The sequence below is a fragment of the Pan troglodytes genome, chromosome 9 (assembly GCF_028858775.2).
Source record: "Pan troglodytes isolate AG18354 chromosome 9, NHGRI_mPanTro3-v2.0_pri, whole genome shotgun sequence".
NCBI lineage: Eukaryota > Metazoa > Chordata > Mammalia > Primates > Hominidae > Pan > Pan troglodytes.
Window position 1 is genome coordinate 80,958,128 of NC_072407.2, and position 23,337 is coordinate 80,981,464.

The 23,337-nt window shown below is 44.9% G+C and overlaps 1 protein-coding gene across 19 annotated transcripts in view; it reads right to left on the bottom strand.

Moving 5' to 3' along the window:
* TENM4 (teneurin transmembrane protein 4) overlaps positions 1-23,337 on the bottom strand; it is a 3,006,191-nt gene that overhangs the window by 280,167 nt on the left and 2,702,687 nt on the right. For 16 of the 19 annotated variants that reach the window (XM_054661572.2, XM_063784373.1, XM_063784372.1 and 13 more), the window contains one exon: positions 22,651-22,860. The exons of the other annotated variants lie outside the window; for them this stretch is intronic. In XM_054661572.2, coding sequence (XP_054517547.2) covers positions 22,651-22,860 — 210 coding nt within the window. The remainder of the gene's footprint in view (positions 1-22,650; positions 22,861-23,337) is intronic. 19 annotated transcript variants of the gene reach the window in all.

Consider the following 23,337-nt stretch of genomic DNA (forward strand, 5'->3'; position numbering starts at 1 on the left):
CAGATGTACCAATTCTTCGCTGCAGCCTTCTTGACCCCCACATAGAGAATTAATCTCTCCATTCTCTATGTTCCCATAGCAGCCTGTACAAACTATTAGTAAAATGGGTTAAAAGCCACCTACTTCATGTAACTGCAATGTTTAAGTGCAAATACACATAAAGCCCTTAGAACAATCCATAGCACTTAACAAATGTGTAGGTATAATCACTGTTATTGTTGTTAAAAACAACGTATTTTTGTTATCTGCTTGTATATTTTTAAACAAGTTAGGCTATGAGCTCATGAAGGACAGAGACTAGGTTCTTCAGATAAATCTCTTATCCCCAGCACCTAGCACAATGCTAGCTATATAGTAGGAGTGAAATAAATTAATTTGTAAGAAATTAATTTCCTCTAGACTCTAAAGTAACATGTTTTCCCTAGAAAATATATAGAAGAAAAAAGTACAAAGGAAAAAAATGTATAAAAGAAAAAAGTACAAAGGAAAAAAAACAAAACCCAGTCACAGCTACAACAGTAATAACTGCTGTTAATGCTCCCTGGTATATATATACTTCCTCCTAGTCTTTTCTTTTACCTATTTAAGCATATGTTTATCAAATTAGGTTCATACTGTATATACAGTTTATATCCAATCTCCACTTAACATTATACTATGAGAATTTTATCTTTCAAATATTATTTGAAAACATGATTTTAATGACTACCTAAAATTTCATCAAATGGACAGAAGATGTTATTTTACCAACCTCCTACTGTTAGACATCTAAGTCATTTTCAGTTTTTCTGTTTTTGAAAATATTTCTTGACTTGAATCATAAGTTCTGCCAAGGGGTAGGTAGGCTAAGTCCCACATTAAACAGAGGACCCCCATCCTCACTTAGGAGTGATGATGGTCTGGTCTAGAAGAGCAGAGGACGAATTCCTCTTTCCTGGGGATGGTTTAAGTGTCTCTTGGAAGGACTAGCAGACATTCACGGATGAGCTCACTCAAGAGGCCGACAGGGGAGCAAGCTCAGACTGAAGTCAGTCTCTTCTTCCTCCCAGCCCCCGTCCATTCTCCATCCCATTAACATTCCTCCTGGGAGATGGCAGTACCAAAGGACAAACAGGCATTGTTGGGACTCAAGGACCCTGAGAATGGGCCCTGTAACCTGAGCCCCACCGGCTTGGATATGCTTGGGCAGGTCACCCTGGGGACGCCATGGTGACAGATGAAAGTGCATCTCAGGGCCTGGATTGTGTTTCCAGGGCACAGGTGTGGGGAGATTATCTTTCTGACAAACCAAGCACTTACCCCAATCTCTACAGCTGCTTTCTCTTCTCTCCCTGGTCCTAGGCCTACCAGAAATAGCACCCTCAAGCCATTCTCTGTTAAAGCCAAGAGCTGTCTTCACCTGAGCCTTTTTGCCTGAAAAGTTACCAAAAGAACCTGACAAATTGCCTCACTTTGTCAAGTGAAAGAGTGAACAAACATCCTGCATTTTGAATGCCCAGGCAGGCATGTCCCCCGCAAGCCATTGGAGCCTTAAAGCTCTTCCAGGGAGCTCACAGCCTGGCGGGTGCAAAGACTGTCAGCTCTAGCACCGGATCCCCATGGGCTTGACACTTGCTAGCTGCCTGACCTTTGGCAAATTGCATGATCTCTCTGAGCCTCGGTTGCCTCACTTGTGAAAAGGGGACAATGCTGGTGTCTTAGAACTGCTGTGAAGATGAAATGAGACCAGAGACATAAAAGCACTTAGCACCTTACGTGCCTAGCAAAGGTGTTCCTGTGGAAAACTGCAGAGCTGTGAAGGCACCAGGTGTGTTTGAGAAACAGAAAGTGGCACATGGGGCTGGCGGGTGGGCCTATAGGTGAAGGCCTAGGGACTTGCCTAAAGCATTTGGCCAAGCTGCCGAGGGAGGGTGGGGGAAGGGGTGCCCAAGTAGGGAAAGGCTGTTCTGTTCAGGCCTCAGCAACACCCATTCAGACGTGACTTGGAAGCAGCCTGACCTCTAGGCTCGGAGGCAGGAAGGCAAGCCCTGGCACGGCGCCGGGGCGGGGTGGGGAGGGGGTGTCCCACAAGCAGCAGGTGCTGGGGCAGGGCAGATGTGGGAACAGGAACCCCTTGGCTCTCAGCGCCCACCCCAACGTGTTGTAGAATCCAGAGCAGACTCTCCCTGCAGCCCGAGGCTGCCTGGACTCACTCTCACCTCACAAAGCTGTCCCTGAAATGGGCAGAGAGCTGACTCTGACACAACACAGGCTGCATTCTTGGCCTGTCTTTAATCAGATTTCTCTTTTGTAAGATTCAACATTTTCTGAGCACCTACTGTGTGCCAGGCACTTTTGTACACAGGCTCTCTTTGGCTCCCATGACAGTCCTGGGGAACTATGGGGCTAGACACACTGAGGACAGACAGCATGTAGTGCTGTGGTGGACCAGGGCTCACTGCTGGCTTTCCTCTGGGGCAGGGGTGTCCAATCTTTTGGCTTTCCCTGGGCCATACTGGAAGAAAAATTGTCTTGGGCCACACATAAAATACATTAACACTAATGATAGCTGATGAGCTAAAAAAAAAAAAAAAAAAAAAAAAAATCACTTCTGGGTGTGGTGGCTCATGCCTGTAATCCCAGCACTTTGGGAGGCCCAGTTGGGTAGATGGCCTGAGCTCAGGAGTTTGAGACCAGCCTGGTGCAACATGGTGAAACCCATCTCTACAAAATACACCAAAAAAAAAAAAAAAAAAAAAAAAAAAAAAGCTGGGCATGGTGGCATGCGCCTGTAGTTCTAATAATTGAATGGCTGAGTGGGAGGATCACCTGAGCCTGGGAGGTCAAGGCTGCAGTGAGCTGAGATTATGCCACTGCACTCCAGCCTGGGTGACAGCACAAGACCCTGTCTCAAAAAAAAAAAAAAAAAAATTGCAAATAAGGTCTCATAATTTTTTAAGAAAGTTGACTAATTTGTGTTGGGCTACATTCAAAAGCCGTCTGGGGCTGCAGGCGGCCTGTGGGCCATGGGTTGGACAAGTTTGCTCTAGGGCAAAGGCTGACCGACCTCCCACTCCTCTGAGCCCGTAGTCATTCCTAAGTGCAAGCTCTGTGGGCAACACGAGACAGAATCTATCCCAGAGGAGCCAGTGGGCAAAAGGATGGACTTGTTCTTGTGCCTTGTATGTGCCAGGCTTCCTGCTTAACTTTTCACAAATACTACCTCATTTGCCTCCCTCTCCCCCTCCTATGTAAAATTTATTATCCTTATTTCATGACAGACAAAAAAAAAAAAAAAAAAAAGGCTCAGTGAGGGAGGTAAATTGCCCAAATGCTCTGCGGTCACAAATTGGAGAAATGGTGATCTGAAGCCAGTTCTGGCTGACTCCAAAGCCTGTGCCCTTCCACGGTACTGTGTCTTTCCAAGAGAAGCCCTGTCAGGCCGGAAGTGCTCAGAATTCTGGCCAGATTTTCAAATCCAATGAAACTCTCCCTCAAGAGTCGGTGCATGGTCCTGCGAGGGTCTTTAGGACAGACTCTTTCTCCCCAGCCCAGAAATGTGCATCTGCTATTAGCTCCAGAGAAGAGGACTTCAACTTGATATCCTTAAATGAATGTGCACCTTTGAGACAAGACGTGCTGAGTTTGCTCAGACAGCAAATGCAGTCTGTAGGTGGCAACCCCCAAGCTAGGGCAGGAGGCCCTGGAGGAAGGGGGAGATTTCACACCCCAACTTCTAGGAAATTTTCCAGTCCTAAAGGAAGTATGTTCTGAAGCTTGAGTTATGTTCCAAGAAGGATCTTGACTCTTGGAAGAAGTGAGACAGAAGAAAAAAAGGACGCCTTGGTGTGGGGGCAAGGGGTGGGCATCAGTGTGAGCAGCAGACTCCTATCCTGAGGAATGTGGAGAGTGGAAATGTCTGACCCATTGTGCAAATGAGCAGGAAACAAGTCTGGTCCCTTCCTACCCTCTGCCCCTCTTTATATATTACTTTCTCTGCTTCACCAGGAGAAATTCACATTCAACAAATACACATACATCATTTAATTGCCTGTCATAAATTCTCGTCTGTCCAGAGGGATAGAAATTTTCAAGGCATATTTAAAAACCATTTTTTTTTCTAGTAGGGAAATGTACCTAGATCTTTAGTGATACTGTAGACAACCTGTTTGAAAATCTTTATAATCCAGGTGTGCTACTTTAATGTGCAAAAATACACCGTCAAGAATCTTGATGACAAAATCAGAATAAATTATAAGTAGTATGTGGTAAGTAAATGTTAGTTTTCTCCATCTCCTATTCTGTACTTAAAATGCTTCTATTTATTAAAGATTCTATTTACCATGTATTTTAGTAACAACAAATTCTGTTTGGGTATAGCCTTTTGGGAAAACGCCTGTTGCACAAAGGTGTGTGTATAACGTGCCCGCCTCACTGCAGAGTGCGTGGTGAGGACTGCGTTTCTGTTCCCCACCTTGGGAGCACTCATACTTTCACATGCCTTATCTCACAGAGGCCATATGACAGGCTAAAGAGGCCAGCAGAGCAGCTGGTTTTCTTCTTTCCTTAGAGATAAGCAAAGTGAGGGCCAAGAAGGCAGAGTGACTCTCCAGTGTCATCACTAGTGAGAGGCAGAACTGGGACTGGAAGCAGAAATCTGCCTGGGATGAACTAGCTGACATGTGGTGACTCCAGTGAAAATGCTCAACCTCTGCAGAAGCAGTTTGGGGTTCGTAGTCCTGACTCAGGCAGAAAAAAAAACAAAGAACCTGATTCTGGTCCACACTTTCCTACCCATCCCTAGTACGTTTGCCAAAAGAAAAAGGCAATGATGAAGATCATTTTCCCTACCTGACCACATGTCTGGGAACCTAGGCTCTGAAAAAACCAGGTTGCCTTATCTGAAGGAGCTGCCTTACTTTGAAACAACAAATTGAAGTTTCTTCTCATCCTCAGTGTCCTCCCAGCCCATCAAATCCCTAGTAGCTTGAAGGGCTAGGCTAAGAGACAGCTTCAAAAGGGCAGAAATCACAGTGCATTTTCATCATCTATTTGAAGATCTGCAGGGCAAGGCTTTTGATGTCAGCTGGCTTCCCTTGGTCTGTCATTCCTGGTGCCCAAGAACAATACTTGAGAGACAGGTCTGGATATCAGGAGCGTTCCTGCTCTTCTCAGATTCGGTACTAATTGTAGCTCTGTTCATTAAATGCTTTCTATTTGCTAGGTACTGGGCTAAGAGCTTTTCACAAAGCACACTGTATCTTCACTTCCCTTTGCTGGGTCAGTATTATTATGCCTTATTTTACAGATGAAGCCACTGAGGCTCAGAATGGATTACTAATCTGTCTGGGTCACTCTGCCAGTAAGTGGCATGGCTGGGATTTGAATTGAGGTCTGTCTGACGTCAAAGCTTCTCCCGCCCTTCTACTAAAAACTCTTAATAAAAGGATAAAATCAAATTATTTTCCTGTGATTTTCCACATTATTTCTCTTCCATTAAGGACTATACTTTGGCTATCTTTTAGATGAAAGCAAGAGTAATTTTGGAAAAACTTCTGTTCATAATCAAAACAACGATTCTCTATAGAGATCTACGTAAGGGCATTCCTTGTTTTATTTCACTTTGCTGTAGCGCATTTTGCAGATACCATATTTTTACAAATTGAAGGTTTGTGGCAATCCTGAGTCAAGCAAGCCCATTGGTGCCATTTTTCCAACAGCACATGCCCACCTCATGTTTCTGTTTCTCATTTTGGTAATTGTTGTAACATTTCAAATGTTTAAACTATTATTATCTCTGTTATGGTGATCTGTGATCAGTGATCTTTGGTGTTACTATTGTAATTGTTCTAAGATGCCACAAACTGTGTCTGGTGTAAGATGGCAAACCTAGTGATAAAGGTTTGTGTTCTGACTGCTCCACTGACTGGCCATTCCCTGTCTTTCTCCCTCTCCTCCGGCCTTTCTATTCCCTGAGACATAATGATATTGAAATTAGGCCAATTAATAACCCTACAATGGCCAAGTGAAAGAAAGAGTTGTGTGCCTCTCACTTTAAATCTAAAGCTAGAAATTATTAAATTCAGTGAGGAAGTCATGTCAGAAGCTGAGACAGGCTGAAGGCTAGGTCTCTTGAGCCAAAGAGTTAGCCACATTGTGAATGCAAAGGAAAAGTTCTTGAAGGAAATGAAAATTGCGACTCCATTGAACACACAAATGATAAGAAGGCAAAACAGCCTTTTTGCTGTTTTATGTTTTATGGAGAAAGTTTTAGTGGTCTGGATAAAAGACCAAACCAGCCACAACACTCCCTTAAACCAAAGCCTAATCCAGAGCAAAGGCCCTAACTCTTTTCAATTCTGTGAAGTCTGAGAGAGGCAAGGAAGCTGTCTAAGAAAAGTTTCAAGCAAGCAGAGGTTGGTTCATGAGGTTTAAGGAAAGAAGCAGCCTCCATAACATAAAAGTGCAAGGTGAAGCAGCACGTGCTGATGGGAGAAACTGCAGCAAGTTATCCAGAAAATCTAGCTAAGATTGTTGATGAAGGTGGCTACACTAAACAGCAGATTTTCAACATAGACAAAACAGCCTTCTATTGGAAGAAGATGCCATCTAGGACTTTCATAGTTAGAGAGGAAAAGTCAATGCTTGGCTTGAAGCTTCAAAGGATAGGCTGACTCTCTTGTCAGGGGCTAATGCAGCTGGTGACTTGAAGTTGAAGGCAGTGCTCATTTATCATTCCAAAAATCCCAGTGCCCTTAAGAATGATGCTAAATCTACTCTGCCTGTGCTCTTTAAATGTAATGACAAAGACTGGATGATGGCACATCTGTTTACAGCATGGTTTACTGAATGTTTTAAGCCCATTGTTGAGAGCTACTGCTCAGAAGAAAAGACTTCTTTTAAAATATTACCACTTACTGACAATGCACCTGGTCACCCAAGAGCTCTGATGGAGATAACTAAGGAGATGAATGTTGTTTTCATGCCTGCTAATGTAACACCCATTCTTCAGCTCATGGATCAAAAAGTAATTTTGGCTTTCAAATCATATTGTTTAAGAAACACATTTTGTAAGACTATAGCTGCCATAGATAGTGATTCCTCTGATGGATCTGGGCAAAGCAAATTGAAAACTTTCTGGAAAGGATTTACCATTCTAAATACCATTAAGAATGCTCAAGATTCATAGGAGAGGGGTGAAATATTAACAAGAGTTTGGAAGAAACTGATTCCAGCTCTCATGGGTGACTTTGAGAAATTCAGGACTTCAGTGGAGGAAGTAACTGCAGGTGTGTTGGTAGTAGCAAGAAAAATAGAAGTGGAGCCTCAAGATGTAACTGAATTGCTGCCATCTCATGATAAAACTTTTATGGATGAGGAGTTGCTTCTTATGGATGAGCAAAGAGAGTGGTTTCTTGTGATGGAAACTACTCTTGATGAAGATGCTGTGAACATTGTTGAAATGACTACAAAGAATTTAGAATATCATATCAACATAGTTGATAAGGCAGAAGCAGGGTTTGAGAGGACTGACTCCAGTTTTGAAAGAAATTCTACTGTGGGTAAAATGCTGTCAAACAACATTCCATTGTACAGAGAAATCTTTCAGGAAAGGAAGAATCGATACATGAGGCAAACTTCATTGTTTACAGAGTACCCACTGTGTGCACTGGTCTCACGTACACAGTGACCACACACCTGTATGGTCTGGATAACCCTGTAATAAATATTGTCTATAAATAACCAAGAGGCTGAAGCTTAGAGAGGGGACTCAACTTGCCCAAGGCCACACAGCTTCAAGGCTCAGTTTCAGAAACCAAGACTCCCTGGTCACAACAGAACCCTCCAACTACAGGATGCAGCAGCTTCTGTGTGTGACTGGATTGTGGTCTAGGCTTGAGGTAGGGAGTGAGGTGGGGGCAGGGTGTGTGGGGACCTGGCCAAGGACTGGAAAAGCAGAAGGAGACAGACAAGACTTTATTCCCAAACACTGCCTCCTCAGAAAACTTTAAAAAGAGAAGTTTACCTTTGCAATCTGGAGGAGGTTTTCATGTTTCAGCTCATGCTGAATTGTTTTATGCCTTAGCTATAAACCTCCGACAGAGAGAGTGCGGGGGCAAGGCTGACCCAACTTTAAGTATGGCTGTGCTGCTGTAAAGCTCAGGTTACGAGGATCACTTCTGGTGCCAAGGCAGTTTAACAAGTATGAATGTGCATAATTCATTCCAGTTGTCCTGCCTCGGCACAGAAGGGCTATTTCTGGGGTGGAGCTCCCTACACTCCTGCCAATGTGGTTCCCATTACTGGATCCGGTGCCTTGCTGAAGTTCCCTCCATGCCCAGGAAGGGCCTGTTTTATCACAACTGCCAAACCATCGGTTCTCTGTAAAGGTTTGGAGGGGTTCTGTATTCCAAGAGGCGAAGTCAATGCTTGGTATAAAGCATTGCTTGGTTGTGAGGGTGGGCTCTCATGAAAAAAAGCACCCAATCTCACCTGTCCCAAGAAATCTTTCCAAAACCCAATTGCTATTGTCCAGTCTCTAGCCAATCTAAGTACAGGCACTCCCATTTTCTATTTTGAAAAATCTCAACCCTATGGAAAAGTTGAAAGAATAGTGCAGAAAAGCCCATATACTCTTCATTTAAATCTGTCAGTTAATATATTGCCACATTACTTCATCTCGATGCATAAAAAGTTTTTCTGAATCATCTGAAAGTTGTAGACTTCAGTACACTTTATATCAGCACACATCTCCTAAGAATAAGAACATTCTATCATCTAACCACAATATGACTATTAATGAATAATTATTCCATATCACCTAACATACATACTTAGTTTAAAATTTCTCCAATTCTTCCCAACTGTGTTTTTTTTTTTTTTTTTTTTTTTTTTTGAGACGGAGTCTTGCTCTGTTGCCCAGGCTGGAATGCAGTGGCAGTGATCTCGGCTCACTGCAAGCTCCGTCTCCCGGGTTCATGCCAGTCTCCTGCCTTAGCCTCCCAGTAGCTGGACTACAGGCACCCGCCACCGCGCCTGGCTAATTTTTGTATTTTCAGTAGAGACGGGGTCTCACAGTGTTAGCCAGGATGGTCTCGATCTCCTGACCTCGTGATCTGCCTGCCTTGGCCTCCCAAAGTGCTGGGATTACAGGCGTGAGCCACTGCGCCCGGCCCCCAACTGTCTTTTTTATAGCATTTAGAAAAACAGGATTCAATCGCTTGTAAGAGTCAAGTTTTTGGCTGATTTCTTTAGTCTCTTTTAATCTACCAGAGCCTCCTACCCACCCAAATACTCATCAGTCCTTTTGTTCATGGTATTAGCCTTTTTGAAAGTCCAGGCCAGTTATTCTGTAAAATGTCCTGCATTCTGGATGTGTCTGATTGTTTTCTCATAATTGGATTCAGGTTACATATTTTTGGCAAGTGTACCTCATGTGTGATGAGACGTACATCTTACTGCGTCATATTAGGATGGCTCACTAATGGAGTGCTAAGTTTGGTCACTTGGTTAAGGTGGTGATTCCTGATCTCCCCACTATAAAGTAACTCTTTTCCCTTTGTAATTAGTAAGTAATTTGTGACACAAAGCCCAGTCTCTTTAGATCATTTACTTAAACTGCCTCTGCCAGCTCCCCTCCCATCCATCCTCCTCTGGTTTTAGCCTCCACATTCTGAAAATGCCCTTACCAAAGTCGCCAGTGGTCACATGGATGCCAAAGTCAATAGGCATTTTCATATTTGCGTTTTGAACCCTCAGCAGGACTGGATGTTAATGCTCAGGCCCTTCCTTGAGGGCAGGAGCACTGTCTTATATATGTCAGTACTCTAGGGACCAGCTCAGTATTTGACACACAGTAGGTGTGCTAGAAATCTTTGTGTAATGAATAAATGAATACATACATTGAGAGGAAGTCAAGATTGGGAATCAGAAGGCGTGGATTTGAATCCTAGCTCTGCAACTTTCCATAAAATAAAAGGGTTGATCTAAATCAGTGGGTTTCAAACTTGGAAAAAATCCTAATATTAGAAGTTATCTTTAAATAGGATCTTTATTCAGAAGCAAATGTAGGAAACTGATCAAAGGGAGCAAGCTGCTTTTGTTGAAGCAGGCAGCAGAGGCTAAATGGTGTTGCTCACAAGACTAGGGGCTTGGGGAAGGATCAGAGGGGCTCAAGAAGTAGGGAAAGGGTGAATTCTGGTAGGCCATGGCTGCCAGGTGAAGTTGGAACTGAAATCTGCAGCATTAGGTTTCAGCAATGAAAGGAACAGCTGGGAAAAACAGCCTGGTCTGGTTAGTTGTGGGCCTGCTGCATTTGGAGAAAGAAACAAGCCAAGCTAGGAAAGCACAGTGCAGAACTGGGTGCAGGGGGAGGTGGGAAGTCAGGAATGATCACTATCCTCTCTCTGTCTCAGTTTCCTCCTCTGAAGTCCTTTGTCATTTGAATGCTCTTTGATTCTCTCTCTCCATTATTCCAGTGTTCCCCTTTGGTTGGCGGGGCGGCGGGTACATCAATGGGTGATGAGCAGGGTCAGCAGAGGCCTCCTGTGTTCTGAGGGGGCTCTAAGGGACTCAGGGCCATTCCACTGAGTGATTTGATGACCTGAGAAGGCTTCCCATTGTCCAGGCCTTAAAGGGCCACTGCCCCTTACCATTAACCCACCTCAGGACAAAGGCCATCACCAGCTCAGACAAATAAGCTGCTTAGCCAGACCTCATGCATCATCTTGTCATCCACACAGGGCCCAATAGGGGCATCTGAACAGAGCAGAGAGCCGGAGTGCAACTCAGCGGTTTCCATTCAGGGGCCTCTGGCCAGGGGTCATAAACTGCTCCCAAAATGTGCATGCAGCTTGATCCTCTGTGCAGCAGGGTAGGGTATAGTGCAGGGCGGGGGGGAGAAAAAATCCCTGATCTGCTTTAGAGGTTCCCTTAGACCCTATGGCTGCCTGAGGGTTGTCAAGAAAGGGAGAGATGGCTGTTAGATAAGGGAGGCAGTCTGGTGGGAGTGAGAAAAGATTGTGAAGAGCCAGGCACACCTGGGATGCAAAAATGCCACTTACTATCTCTGTGACCTTGGGCAAATTATTGTATCTTTCTTAGGCTCTGTTGAGTAAAACACTAAGCAGAAAAATGACAACAATGATAGAAATTTCCATTTATTAAGACTGTACAATAACTGGGCACTTTGCTAAGTACTTCACATATATTATTTCACATTGAATTCTAATACCACCAATGAGGTAGGTATTATTAATATTATCCCTGTTTTACACATAAGGGAAAAATGAAAACTCCGAGGTTAAAAGCATTTGCTAAAGATCACAGCTAATAATGACAGAGCCAACATTCAAACCCACACTCTTAGCTCTTCTGCTCTAGAGCCTCCCAGCTGAGCAGACTCAACGGAATGAGAAAGGCGAAGCCCCTGGCACACTGTAGGTGCTCAGGAATGGGATTTGCTCATCTGTTCTACTGTCCAAAGGTGTGATCAGGCCCTCTTTGATTCCAGCACACCTGCCTGCAGGTTATGTTGCTTGTCTCCTCCCACATCAAACCCCGGGAAAATGCAGCGTGCTCAAGGGCTGCTCTCTGAGAGCTGGAAGGGGATGGATGGAGAGTGGGCTGTAAAGCTGGCCTTTGCCATGGCAGCCCTTCCTTCCTAGAAAGGAAGAGAGCCTTGCCTTGTCCCCCTGTCTGCGCAGAGGACTGCAGTGCTTCCTTCATGTGTGCCCAATGCACATGGCTGCCCATGGTGGGCACAGATGAGGTCTGACCAGAGTTCACTCTCCAGCACAGGACCCCACACAGAGCACACACCAGGAAGAGTCTGCTAAATGAATGGACAGATGAATGAATGAATGGAGGAAATAAACACTTCCAGACCCCACAATTAGGTTGGGAGCATTTGGTTACACACAAATAACAGACATGCAAAGTCTGTATGTCTAGGCTCATCCTTATACCAGAGCTCTGGTCTTAGTCGGCTTAGGCTGCTGTACCAAAATTCCATAGACTAGGTTGCTTAAATAATAGAAATTTATTTTCCCATAGTTCTGAAGGCTGGGAAGTCCAAGATCAAGGTTCTGATGGGATTCGGTTTCTGGTGAGGGCTCTCTTCGTGGCTTGTAGATGGCCACTTTCTTGCTGTGTCTCACATGGAGGAGAGAGAGCTCTTTGGGGTCTCTTCCTCTTTTATAAGGACACTGGTTCTATCTGATCAGGGCTCTACCCTTATGACCTTATTTAATCTTAATCACCTCCTTAAAGGCCTTATCTCTGATGCCATCACATAGAGAGTTAGAGCTTCAACACATGAATTTGAGGGTGGTGAATGTTGATGGTGAACACAATTCAGTCCATAGGAGCCCTATAGATACATAAAAGTAAAGTTCACTTCCAGATAAGCCTGAATGTGCAAACTTGCCTGTGTTCCTCAGTAGTTAGCACCTTTCTCTAGGAAGTTCCCCCAACCTCCCAGTTTGCATTACACCTCTGTAGCCCCACACACCCTGGCACACTCCGTCACCAGTTCCCCTTACTAGTGGCTGCTTCAGGGCAAACTGTTTAGTGTGTTTCTGTCTCCCCAACAGGGGTGAGCTGACTGCTTTCTATCCTCCATGGGCCCTGGCACACAGTAGGTCCTTAACAAAAAATTTGCTGAGTTGAATTGGTTCTGAGGGTCAACAAGCCTCATTTTTCCTCCATATCACTCGAAATCAGAAAGACCTTCCCTATTTTCACTCTGATTAGTGAGGCTTTGGCCTTTTCTGCCGACATCACCAGACACTGACCAGAGGCTGTGTTGAATCTGCATGAAAGTAATCAACTCGAGGAAGGATAGGGCTCTGGGAAGAAGGGCTGGGGCTGCCCTGCTAAGGATCAGGACCCGAGCTGCCAGCAGCGGGAAACCTAGGGAGGGCACTAGCAGGGGCTCTTTGAGAGGTAACACCTGGAACAATGTGAGGGATGGATTAAAGGGAGAGACAGGGGCAGGGAGGCCAGAAGGATGCTACTGAAGCGGTCCAGGAGAAAGGAGACATAGTAGGAATGTTTTGGCTAAGAGGAGCAGCATTTTGTAAAACTAGCAAATAGACAGGGATCATCTCCACTTCCATTTTTGCTCCTTCTCAGGATAATAGCAGACCGGTGATCACAACTTTAGTTTTGATGAGATAACCTCCTTATCCCCTAAAAATGGTCTCTATTATTTTCCAAGAGAAGACCAGTAAACACTGAACACCTGCCTTGATCTCAGTGTCTTAGATGCTTTCCTGTTTCTCCTTTATCCTAGCAAACTCCCCAGGTTGCTATTCTTATTCCCATTTTATAGATGGGCAACTGGGTAAAAGAGGTAAGCTTGGTGAGGTCACTGAGATAGTGGGGAAAGGAGCTTGGTTCACATCAGGTATGCATTCCCCCAAGGTTCCACTGGGGCATCTGAAGAAGGGTTTCTGGAAGTGCAAATATAGGTACTGTTGTTGTTAGCTGGTTAGCAGCTTCCCAGAGTTATTTATAGAAATAGGATCCACCAGGAAAGAGGGAGTGGAGCATAAATGAATTACCAGTCATTTTCCTTTCCTTTCAACTCTGGGGGAAGGCCAGCTGACCAGAAGGAAAAAGCATCACAGCGTTTCATCTGGTACCAAACATCAGCACTCTATCGCTGGAACTATGGGGACTGGAAACAGCATACGGGCTCCAGCAAGAGCATCTGAGGCTTTGTCTCTGAGACTACATGCTATGTTTGTTTAGCTGGTGCCTTGGGCTTACTCTCCCACCCGAAATCTCTGGAAATCACCCAGGAGGGGGAGGGGGATTAAAGATCATGACTCCCAGGCTGAGCTGTTAATTGCTGGGGCTCTTCCAAGCCAGGAGGGGTAAGAGTGTAGGAATCTGCTTGCCTCCCAGGAATATCTGGCCAAAAACTTTTGGGGACCAGAAAGGGAATAAGGAAACTGACATTCATTGGGCATCTATTATATAGCAATCACTGTGAGAGAAGCCTTATCCATATTTTCTCATTTATACCACAATTTTGTGAAGTACAACTGCCCCTCCAAATCCATGGACTCAACCAATGGTTGACTGAATATCAAAAATAGTCAGAAAAAAAAGTATAAAATTTAAAAATACAATATAACAACTATTTACATAGCATTCACATTGTTAAGTATTATAAGTAATATAGAGACGATTGAATTATACAAGAGGATGTCCGTAAGTTATATGCAAATACTATGCCATTTTATATCAGGGCTTGAGCATCTGTAGATTTTAGTATCCCTGGAGGTTGCCGTTGCGGGGAGGGTCCTGGAACCAATCCCCTGTGGATCAAGAGAGAAGACTGTACTATTCTCCATTTTACAGACGAGACTGAGGCCCAGAGAGGTTAAGCAAATTGCCCAAGACTACACAGCACAGACCTGTAAACCTCCACAACCTATTTTTCCCTGCCATTGCTCCACATTGTGCCATTTCTGTTTTTCTTCTGGCTTCAGTCCTTTTAGGCCTTATAAAGCAGAGGGAATTTTTTTTAGTTGTTTAATCTCAAACACCTATATAAATAATGGCAGTTCAGAAGGAGAGGAAGGGAAGGGAGAAAAGGAAGCCACAAAGTTTCCTGGTTTAAACTGGGAGCCATTAACCAGTAATGGGGGATCCAGCTGAGCTCAAAGCACCCAGCTCAGACATGATGACAGGGGCAGAGGGCAGGGGGCTGCCTGGGGAAGGGTGGGAACAGATGGCTCCCAAAGACCACGTTTAGGAAATGGAAGAAGGATGGGCCTGAGAGCAGCGAGAGATGTTTATTCTCAAGGTGAGCAGGCTGTGTGGGGGCAGCATTAAAATCCTACAGAGTACTGGAAAAAGCCACAGAGCTGTGTACCCAAGGGATGTGATTTCAGGTGATTACAGTGAGAACAAACATTAAATAACACCGAGTCACATGCAGAATAGCTTCTATTTTCTTTCAACCCTTTGGATGATGTCAAAGAGGAAGTCTAAGTTGGGAACTAGTGTGTTTTCACCACCTATCAGTTGCCAATGTCCTTGTTTAATGCAGAGAGGCAAATCTCTCCTCAGTGTCCTTGGGCAGACATTCTCTCACCAGAATGGGATAACCTGCTTTCATAGTATTTATTTTTACAGTTACCTTCTATTTATGGCAAGTCATACACTTGCCATATGGCAAGTGGAATGCAGCAGTAATATACAATTTCCTTTTGAAATAAAAAAATTCACTAAAGGAGAAAAAGTTTGGAAAAGGCAGCAGTTTAAAGGAACATAAATAACCATTTAGGTGGGCACACCGCTCTGGCACAGACTAAGACAGTGACACAGAAATGAATATGGTTTGGGAAATGCTGGTTTCATCCAATTCTCTCACTGCTCAGACTAGAAAGCCGAAGAACCAACAGACGAGCCTTTTGCAAGGTGACACAGCAGGCTAGAGGCAGAACTGGGATCACAGCAGATCTCCTGCTTCCAGGCCTGTGCCTCTCTGTAAGCAGGTTTTCATGATGAGGCTTCTCCAGATGAAGTTTGTAACTGGGAAACTGAGCTCACATGATAGCAGCGGGCCTCACATGATGGCACTGAGCCTCACATGTTGGACTGACCATCCATGAACAAAGCCCAAACTAGTTCCAAGCCTTGTGGCCAAGGGGCAGCTCTGTGCTAAGCTGCATCTCCCTGAGCCTGTTTCTCACGTGGACACAGTGTTCACCCTCCTTCACATTTCTCCAATCTCACAGGACTTTTCTGTGGATCCAGTGAGATGACAGAGGAGAGCGAGCTTCGGGAATGAGAGGGTACACAAATGTTAGTTCTACTAATCTCCCACACTCTCCTCGGCCTCCTTCCAGGTGCCTCTTCAACGGTCTGGGCCCTAAAGTGTCAGGAGATGGTTTAAAATGTGGTTTGGTGTCCACAAGGGATCCGTGGAGCAGACCATGACCATTTCAACAGGGTCACAAACCAGGCTTAGTTTCCAGATGGAGAAAGCCTGGACACATAGCTAATGTGCCTTCCTCGGGGAGTGGTCTAGGAATTCCTAGGTCCAATCAAGCCATACATGAAAAATGTTATTTTTGTACCTTTTAATGCAGTGGTATTTGGGGAAATTAGTGGAAAAGGAACTGCAAAGAGTCTACAATGAGTGACTAATTAGAGGGCCCTGGTTCTCCCAGGATGTTCAGTTACATTAATTCAAAACGTGACCTGTTTATTTTGCAAGGTCAGGAAGAAGCCTTACCTCCTAGAAAGCCAATGTGGCAATTAAATTAGAGTCACCAGAGTTTCCCCGAGGTAATGTATGAAAAAGGGCTTTGTCAACAGTATAAAAACAGAAGTGTCCCCTGTGAGGTTGTCACCACTGCCCTCAATGCGGGGGCATAATGGTCTGCCCAAGGTGGGAGGCCATAGGTGAGAGCTTGTCTAATTAAGGGAGGCACCTGGTAGAGTGGAAAGAACACTGGAGTCTGGGGCCATGCTTTGCATCTTGACTCTGTACCTAGACAAATCGCTTCATCTCTGTGACTCTCCACAGCTGTATCATGTATGTGCCTCAGTGCCCCGTTCCTAGGGTTATTGCTGTGCATGTGTGTGGACGGGGTGCTGGTGGAAAGAAGGAAGAAAGGAAATCAGCACTTTTTTTTTCAATTTTGATTTTAGCACATACACATACACAGGGCACTGTGCTCAGCCCTGGAGATAGTGTACACAAGGCCTACCTCTAGGAACTGGGAGTTGCATGAGGGAACCAGACATGTGAATAACTAGGTCCCAGCCTGTTAGGGAGGAGTGAGTACAGAAGACAGTGGGGCATCAAAGAAAGGGGGCCCGACAGCAGACGGTCTATCAGGAAATGCTCCTTATCAACTCAGAGTTGCCAAGTTCTAGGCATCTGACCACTTGGCTTCTTTCCTGCTGAATTTCCAGGCCTGAGAGCCACCCAGCCTGCTGGTGTTGGCCTCCTGAACTCTGATTTCTATAGCAGAGCGGCTAGGCCTTTCTAAGCAGTGATTATGGATAAACAATAAGCACATCTATGGAGCTTCCTGGTCAGCAACTTGTACCTGTATCATGCTGTCTAGTTTTCAAGTTATCTAGTTATCTCTACAACCATGAGCAAGTTGCTAAATCTTTCTGAGCTCCGCTTCCCTCATTTTTAAGAAGACACAATTCAGGATCACCATTTATTAGCCATCATTCTGAAACCCCAAAACTCTGAGACTAAATGTTTAACCAAAACTCATTTAGAGGCAAAACCTGACCTGAACTGACATGAGGCTTGGAGTCATTTTAAAATCCCGTGAGTATAAGTATTCATGTTTCACGGCAGAAATAGTGATGTGTTTGATTACTGCAGGAGTGTTAGGAGAAATACAAAATATGTACTCCATTTTCTTTCTTAAATTTGAACATTTCCAAATTCTAAAGTGCTTCTGATTCCAAGGGTTTCATTTAAGGAATTTTAACCCAATAAATTAAATACCAATTTTAAAGGGTCTCTCTGTTTAGAATACCCTTCATCCCTCATCTCTCTGGAAAACATCCACAAACATTTAAAATGTCATCATGAATGAATGAATAAAGGAAGAAATCAATTTGTCTTGCCAACAGGAGTTAGGTACTTAACTTTGCTACATAGCTGGTGTAGTAAGAATTTATTTACCAATGAGGGTCTTTTGCTGCAAGAGAGTTGAGAGAAGTGGTGAACAAAATTGCTGAAAACTTTACCTACCCCAGTGTTCTACACCCTCAGAACTAGGTAAAGAAGCACATCCAAGTAACTGCAGTTGGCATGAAACAACAACAACAACAACAACAACAACAAAAACCCAGGCTCCACGAAATTCATAGTGAAAGAAGACAAAAATCTCACCGGACCTTCCTTTCAACTGTTAGAAACAGGCACAATTTTGCTTTCTGATTTCACAAACTGACTTAAAAGGACCTTGGTTGACACCCCCAGGGACTCTGAATAGGTTCTCAATTAAGTTGAATTTTTTGTTTTAAGAAAACACTTTTAGAAGGAGCTTACAAACATGGCAGTGTTTCCCATTTAGAAAGAAAAATAAACACTCCTCCACTGGATTGGTAGTCAAAACAAAATAATCCCAGCTGCTTAAGACCTGAGAAAGTCAATGAAACTGCCAAACAACAGTGATGCTGACCAGTGAGAAATTTGTAAGGCAAGGCAGTAAGGACACAGTGCTGAAAAAAGAAAAGAGCCATGGACGGCCTAGCATCCAAAGTTTGGCTCTGAGGAAGCTGCACCAAAATTTAGTGCCCAGTCATCTGGTCTGATTCATCTCATATAACAGGGGCTTCATAAAGGTTTGTGAGGTAAAAGGAATCCAACAACTTGGAATTCTCTTAAAACCAGCTTTTCTTTGGTAATATTCCTCTTATCTTCTTCAAACTCCTACTAAGGAGAAGACAAAAGTAACAGGATCTGATATTTGAAACAAAACAAAACAAAAAAAACAACAGAAGGAAAAAAAAATGGGGCTCTAGAGTCAAACAGGCTTGGGTCTGAATCTTTTCCATGCCCTTATGACCAATGACTAATGGGCAAGTCACTGCCCCTTATTGAGCCTCAGTTTCCTAAACAGTGAAAGGGACATAAATTGAGACACAAATACGATAATGCATGTTTTATAGAAAGACTTCGAGCACATAGAAAGTCCTTATTAAATGTAAATTCTCCCACCCACCCACTACCTTACCTAGGCTTTGAGAAACTGACACATTTCTCAGAGCTATTTATTCCCTGACCCTCTTAAATATTAACCACCAAGTTTTTAAAGCCCCTTTGCTTTAGAATTTAGATGAGAACAATTCACGAAACATTTAATATTTATTCTGAAAAGTTTCTATGGGGTAGGGATGAATACCTACTTAATCCTAACCACTTCCTTTGCTTTTTCAACTGTGACTAGTTGATATTTTAGTGAAATCTTTCTTTATATATATCAGTGATTTCTGGATGATTACCCTTGGGGAAGGATTAGGATTTTGATAAGAGAAAAAGCTACTTCCCCTGTTTTCTTCTCCACAGGGACAATGAGCTGTTCTGTGATACCCCACGGTCCTCTTTGCACTTTACATGGGGATTTTAGCAGGGCAGCTCTGAGGCCTACCAGATCTGGGATGGCAGCTCAGGCTGGAGTTGACACAGCTGTGGGCAGAGGGCCTCTGGGGGTGATGCTGGAGAGTCCAGCGCAAGCTCCCGGGAAGGCTGGCTCCAACAGCCTCAGCTCCCACCATAGGAAACTGTCTCATTTTCACCCTTTAGGAGCCAAAGAGGCATTCTTTGTAATTTAAAATATAATCTGAATGCAGTCTCAGCTGGCCCTAAAGCAATTGCTCTGTTGAGGGTGGTCTCCAAGGTCTCAAATTGGTGGAAGGAGATGGGGGTGTGGAGATAGGGAAGAGAGATAGAAAGGTTTTATCAGCTTTAACTTTTTAAAATACCATAACAACCTTGGAAGGTTTTCTCCCATTTCACAGATGGAGCAACCAATGCTTTCAGAGGTTGGAAACATTGCCTAGAGTTGCACATCTGGGATCCAATTTCAGGCTTGTCTCTAGAGCAATGGCTATAGCTCTCTGCTACACTGTGGTCCTTAAGCATTGCTTGCTCATTGGTTCATTCACTCACTCATTCAATGAACACTAAATTAAAAGTCTCTGAAAGACCATGCATCAAACTGTTAAACGTAGTTATATCTGGGAGGAAGGATTATAAGAGAACTTAACATTTTACCTTTCCATATTATTTGAATGTTAACAAGCATTGCTACTTTTATAATTGGCAGAAACAATAAAGATAATTCCATTAAAATAATTTCACATTTTTTCCATGAAAAAAAACCAAATTAAAAACCATAAAAACATTTATTAGGCCTGCTACGTCTATGTACCAGGGCCCTCTAATCTTCACTCACTAGTGCTGAGCCCACACCAGTACCAGCATGTCCTTTGGCTCATAGAAGATCCCTGGTTTTGGGTTTCAGGAGAGAGGAAGGCAGTAGGCAGGGTCCAGCCATGGCAGAGACTCATTGAGCTCTCTCATGATCCCAACCCCAGAGCAACAGACCAGTAAGGACCCAGACTCTTCCTTCAGGCATGAGACATGCTTATTACCAACTTTTAGAGTGACATTCAGAGCAAGGGCCTGGGGAAGGGATCCAAAGTGACAAGGTCCCCTGGGGTGCAGGAGCATGGAGGAGCAGCAATGAGCAGACAGCTGCAGGCTAAAGTCCCCCATCTCCTTCCCTGCACATCAATAATGCAATAATGTCATCAATTTGCCTTAGAACTTGCAACAAAGTGATTGCTCTTGTTCGCTAATTTGCAAAGGAAGAGATTAAGGACTTTAATCTCTTGCCTTCTCTTCTACGTGTAAGGCTTACTCAGAAATGAACAAAGAACATCATCACACATATACGCACACACACATATATATATATATTTCCCCCCTACCCCATAAGCTTAAGAAGGCTACTGGCAGGAATAACTCGTGACACTCCTAAAATCAGGGTACCTTAGAAATTGCTCCATCACTGGCAAAATGGGGAAACTGAGGCTTAGAAAGACAGTGATTTGCCAAGGATAAATAGCCAGTGAGCCACAGAGCTGGGTCTGGAACCAGGTCTCCTTGCTCCCAGCCCAGGGTTCCTGTGTTTCTGTGCATCATTTGAAACACAGGCAGCTAAAAGGCATAGAGGAGTAGGGACATTGCACCACCAAGAAAACAACCCCCCCCCCCCCCAGGGAGCACTGAGAAAAAAGGAGGAGGTTTGCGTCTTGGTCATGGAGAATGTAGGGTGTAAAATCCTGTCAGAAGAGAATCATCAAGGACAAAGATCTCTCTGATTTCCAAAGACAGCGGAAGCGGGGAGGTCCTAGCTAGAAAAGGAGGGTAGGTAATGACCGCCCTTCATTGTCATTTGGTGGGGGAACTCAAGCCAGTTCTCAGAAGAGCTCAGGTGACTTTCACCACATGGCCTTCCATACCCTTCCAAGGTTCACACCTATTTACAGCCCAGCCTCCCAGGTTTAAAAGAGCTGGGGCAGGCTTCCCATGTCCCCACCTCAAGTTCTTTGTCCGTGTGTTCCCTCTGCCCAGAACACCCTTGGTAATCTCTGTCTGGCACACCTCACTAATTTCTTCAAGTCCTGTAAGTGCCTCCTTTAGAAGGCATTTCCTAATTCTCTTAGGCAGAGTAGAGGCTTCTTCCTCAGTCACAGAACATACTAGGTTCCTACCGCCTTTGCCACCTTCGGCTATAATGATGTACTCCCAAGAGAAAAGATGGCATCTGACATTTCTTGGAGCATCCCCAAGTGCCAAGCAGTGTGCTGGGAGCTTTCACAGACAGGCTGTCTGTAAATCCCCTAGAGGCAGGTGGAGGGGACCAGGCAATGACTAACAGTTACCACACTCCTTCTGTGTTCCAGGCACTGTGATGGGTGCTTATCATGAAGTAGGCACTACAATGCCCACTTGACCCTTGAAGAAATAAGCCTGGAGAGGCAATGTGACTTATCTAATGCCCCACAGCAATAAAGCTTGTATGTAATTCAAAGCTGTTTGGTTCCAGAGCCCATAGACTGTCTTATCCCTCTTTGAACCTCTGCCTCCTTTTTCAGAATCTGGCCTGGAATTTAGTACCACACAAGCACTTATAAATAAATGTTTGCCAAATCAACACAAAACCTACAGTGTTATTTGTGGGGAAACAGTTTCATTTCCTCTCTTCTCCAAACATCAGGAAATCCTGGGGCTATTAAGGTGATCCTAGGTTACCTCATGTACATCCTGCCCCACCTCTTAGAGGTTTGAATTCCTTCCTGGGTTTCCTTGCAAAGAAGCTGACTGGCCTCTGCTGGACAGAGAGGGCAAGCACCTTGGCTCAAGTCTAACAGCACCTGATCAGGGGATACAAGCTGGTCACCCTGGAGCTCTTCTGCCATACCCCACCTCCCACCTTAAAAACACCAGGACAGAGCTCAGAATAAGAGAGCTTGCAGATCCATGCTTAAACCCAGTGGCTCTCTCTGCAGCCAGCATTTAGCCCTGCAGCTGGCTGGGGCTTCAGGGCCGCCTGTCTCCAGGCTCTGTGAAACTGGAGAACGTTTAAAGCCAGCGCTGTTTTATGGGTAATGGGGTAATCCTTCTCAGTTTTTCCAGTGAAAATGGGGACGCTAAAATACTGAGTCTCTGGGCATGGTTGTGACAGTGCCTGGCACAGTCCCTGGCACAGAGTAGGTAGTTGGTTGGTGTTGCCTATGTCTTAACCTTTTTTTTTTTTTTCTGTCTGTGTCAATCTTTGTCTCTACCTTTACCTGTCTGGGCCTTCACCTGATGTTTCCTTCTCGTGATGTCTGTCTGTGCATCTTTGTCGGTACATCTGCCTGTCCGATGTCTCTCATGGGGGTTGGGGACAGAAGCAGCCCTCCAACTCTTGCACACTCCAGCGGCGCCGCGGGGCAAGAGCGGGGCTGCCTGAGCCCGCGGAGCCACGTCAGGCCCCCAACTCCCCCGGATCCCACCACGCACCAGGCCCCTCCGCCCGGCAAGTGGCCCAAGCAGGCATCCGCAACGAAAGGACAATTTTAAAAACAAACCCTCAAAAGTAGGAAGAGAGAGGGACTTACCGTTCGCCGCGACCCCCGGCCTGGCGGAGCCACTTTTAACTAAGAATGAATTAGGGACAAACTCTTCTTCAGAGTCTGAGTCCGGGGTTGGCTGGGCCACACCGTTGCCTAGCAACCGCCTCTGGCTCTCATTGGCCGGAGGGGAGGGGGGCAGGGAGGGGGACTGCTCAATAGGGGTTGATGAAGCGGATGAACAATGCAAGGGAGCACCTGCGAACCACAAAGACAAACACAGACAGAAAAAATAATGAAAATTGATTTTGAGGCACACGGGGAGGGGGAGGGAGCAAAATAAAACACTCATCAACGGGAAGGGGGGGGCTCCCAACACGGGGCGATCTACTGCACACGTGGGCCGGGGGCGGGGCTGATGCCTCCACAGAGAAAGTTGCCGCAAACTCCTTCTGAAGAGCTGGGGCCTCAGTGCAGGCTGGCAAAGAGGGAATCTCGGAAGCACACGGAAAGCCTTTTCTGTTCTGCCTGTTCTTTAAGACATACCTGAAAACCCGGGGTCTAGTCCTGACGGGGCTAGGTGATCTATCAAACAGCTGCCCCTCTCTGGGCCTCAGTGGCCTCGCTGATAAAAGCAGCAGTGGGGACTGGGTGATCCCTGAGCCCCTATAAGCTGGCCATTCTGTGATGTCACCGAACTGAAATGATGTTCTTATTACTGAGATTTTATTCCGA